This window comes from Chaetura pelagica, unplaced genomic scaffold (genome assembly GCF_000747805.2).
Source record: "Chaetura pelagica isolate M959 unplaced genomic scaffold, ChaPel_1.0 scaffold463, whole genome shotgun sequence".
Taxonomy (NCBI): Eukaryota; Metazoa; Chordata; class Aves; order Apodiformes; family Apodidae; genus Chaetura; species Chaetura pelagica.
In genome coordinates this window covers 161,709-162,805 of record NW_009952816.1, presented here as the reverse complement: position 1 = coordinate 162,805, position 1,097 = coordinate 161,709, and the positions used below count along the sequence as shown (strand labels likewise).

At 58.6% G+C, this 1,097-nt stretch overlaps 1 protein-coding gene across 1 annotated transcript in view; it reads right to left on the bottom strand.

Annotated features, from left to right (window-relative positions):
• HAPLN4 (hyaluronan and proteoglycan link protein 4) overlaps positions 1 to 1,054 on the bottom strand; it is a 14,583-nt gene extending 13,529 nt beyond the window's left edge. The window contains exon 1 of the mRNA XM_009995078.1: positions 963 to 1,054. Coding sequence (XP_009993380.1) covers positions 963 to 1,054 — 92 coding nt within the window. The remainder of the gene's footprint in view (positions 1 to 962) is intronic.
• Positions 1,055 to 1,097: the final 43 nt, after the last annotated feature.

Genomic DNA, 1,097 nt, shown 5'->3' with positions numbered 1-1,097 from the left:
AGTCTTGCTGAAACACACTTTCTTCCACCAATTTTAAGAAGCCTCCACCAAAGCAGGGGGAACAGCGGGATCAGCCCCTGCCCCAGGGTCACCCGCTGAGAACAGCTCAGATCTCAGCTATAGGAGGAAACCCCCAGCTCGTGTTTGCCTTCTGCAGGTGGAATTTCTCTTCCATAAACAGGGATGGGAACAGGGAGAGGGGCTGGGGAGCACAGGACCCCAGGGATGGGGCAGGGGTGACAGCAGCACCAAGAGAGGCTGAGCTTGTCCTTGACACACACACTCAACATCCAAACCCACCAGATTGTCTTGGAAAAAAAAGCCCCTCAGAACAATCAAATAACTGAAGTGTCACCACCTAAGTGCATTATTACTAATGTGTAATTAATTACTACACAACTAGTTACTCCCACAGAATGATTTAATTCAAAATTCAGAGGCAGATGCTGCAGTGGAGCAGCACAACATCGGGATCCTCTGGTCACCCTAAGACATGACAGAGTGTGATGGGGCTCCAGACACCCCCCCCTCCCCATGAACCAGCACCTTGGGGTGCTGCACTCAGGGCACCCAGCTCACTCCCCATCCTTGGGCCCCCATCACTAGCCCCCACCATCCTTGGGCAGAGCTTTGTCCTGGGTCAGTCCAGATGCTCCCACCCAGTCCCAGGCTGGATCCAGAAACAGAAGAGGACGGGAACCAGCACCCTGCCCAGAGCTGTGTCCCCAGTCCCAGAACAGCCATGCCCCCAAACTCAGAGCCATATCCCCAGCCCCAGAGCCATGTCACCAGCTCCAGTCCCATGTCACCAGCTCCAGTCCCATGTCCCTAGCCCCAGTCCCGTGTCCCCAGCCCCAGTCCCGTGTCACCAGCCCTAGAGCCATGTCCCCAGCTCCAGTCCCATGTCCCCACCCCAGAGCAGTGTCCCCAGTCCCAGAGCCATGTCCCCAGCCCACACTCACTCTTCCAAGGCGGTTGCCCCGTTGATGCTGAAGGCCACGGGGATGGCCAGCAAGGAGGGGGCGAGCGCGCCCGGCACAGCCGGGAGCTGCATCCCCGGCCCGGCCGCCGCAGCCCGCGGAATTTGCCCCCCCTGA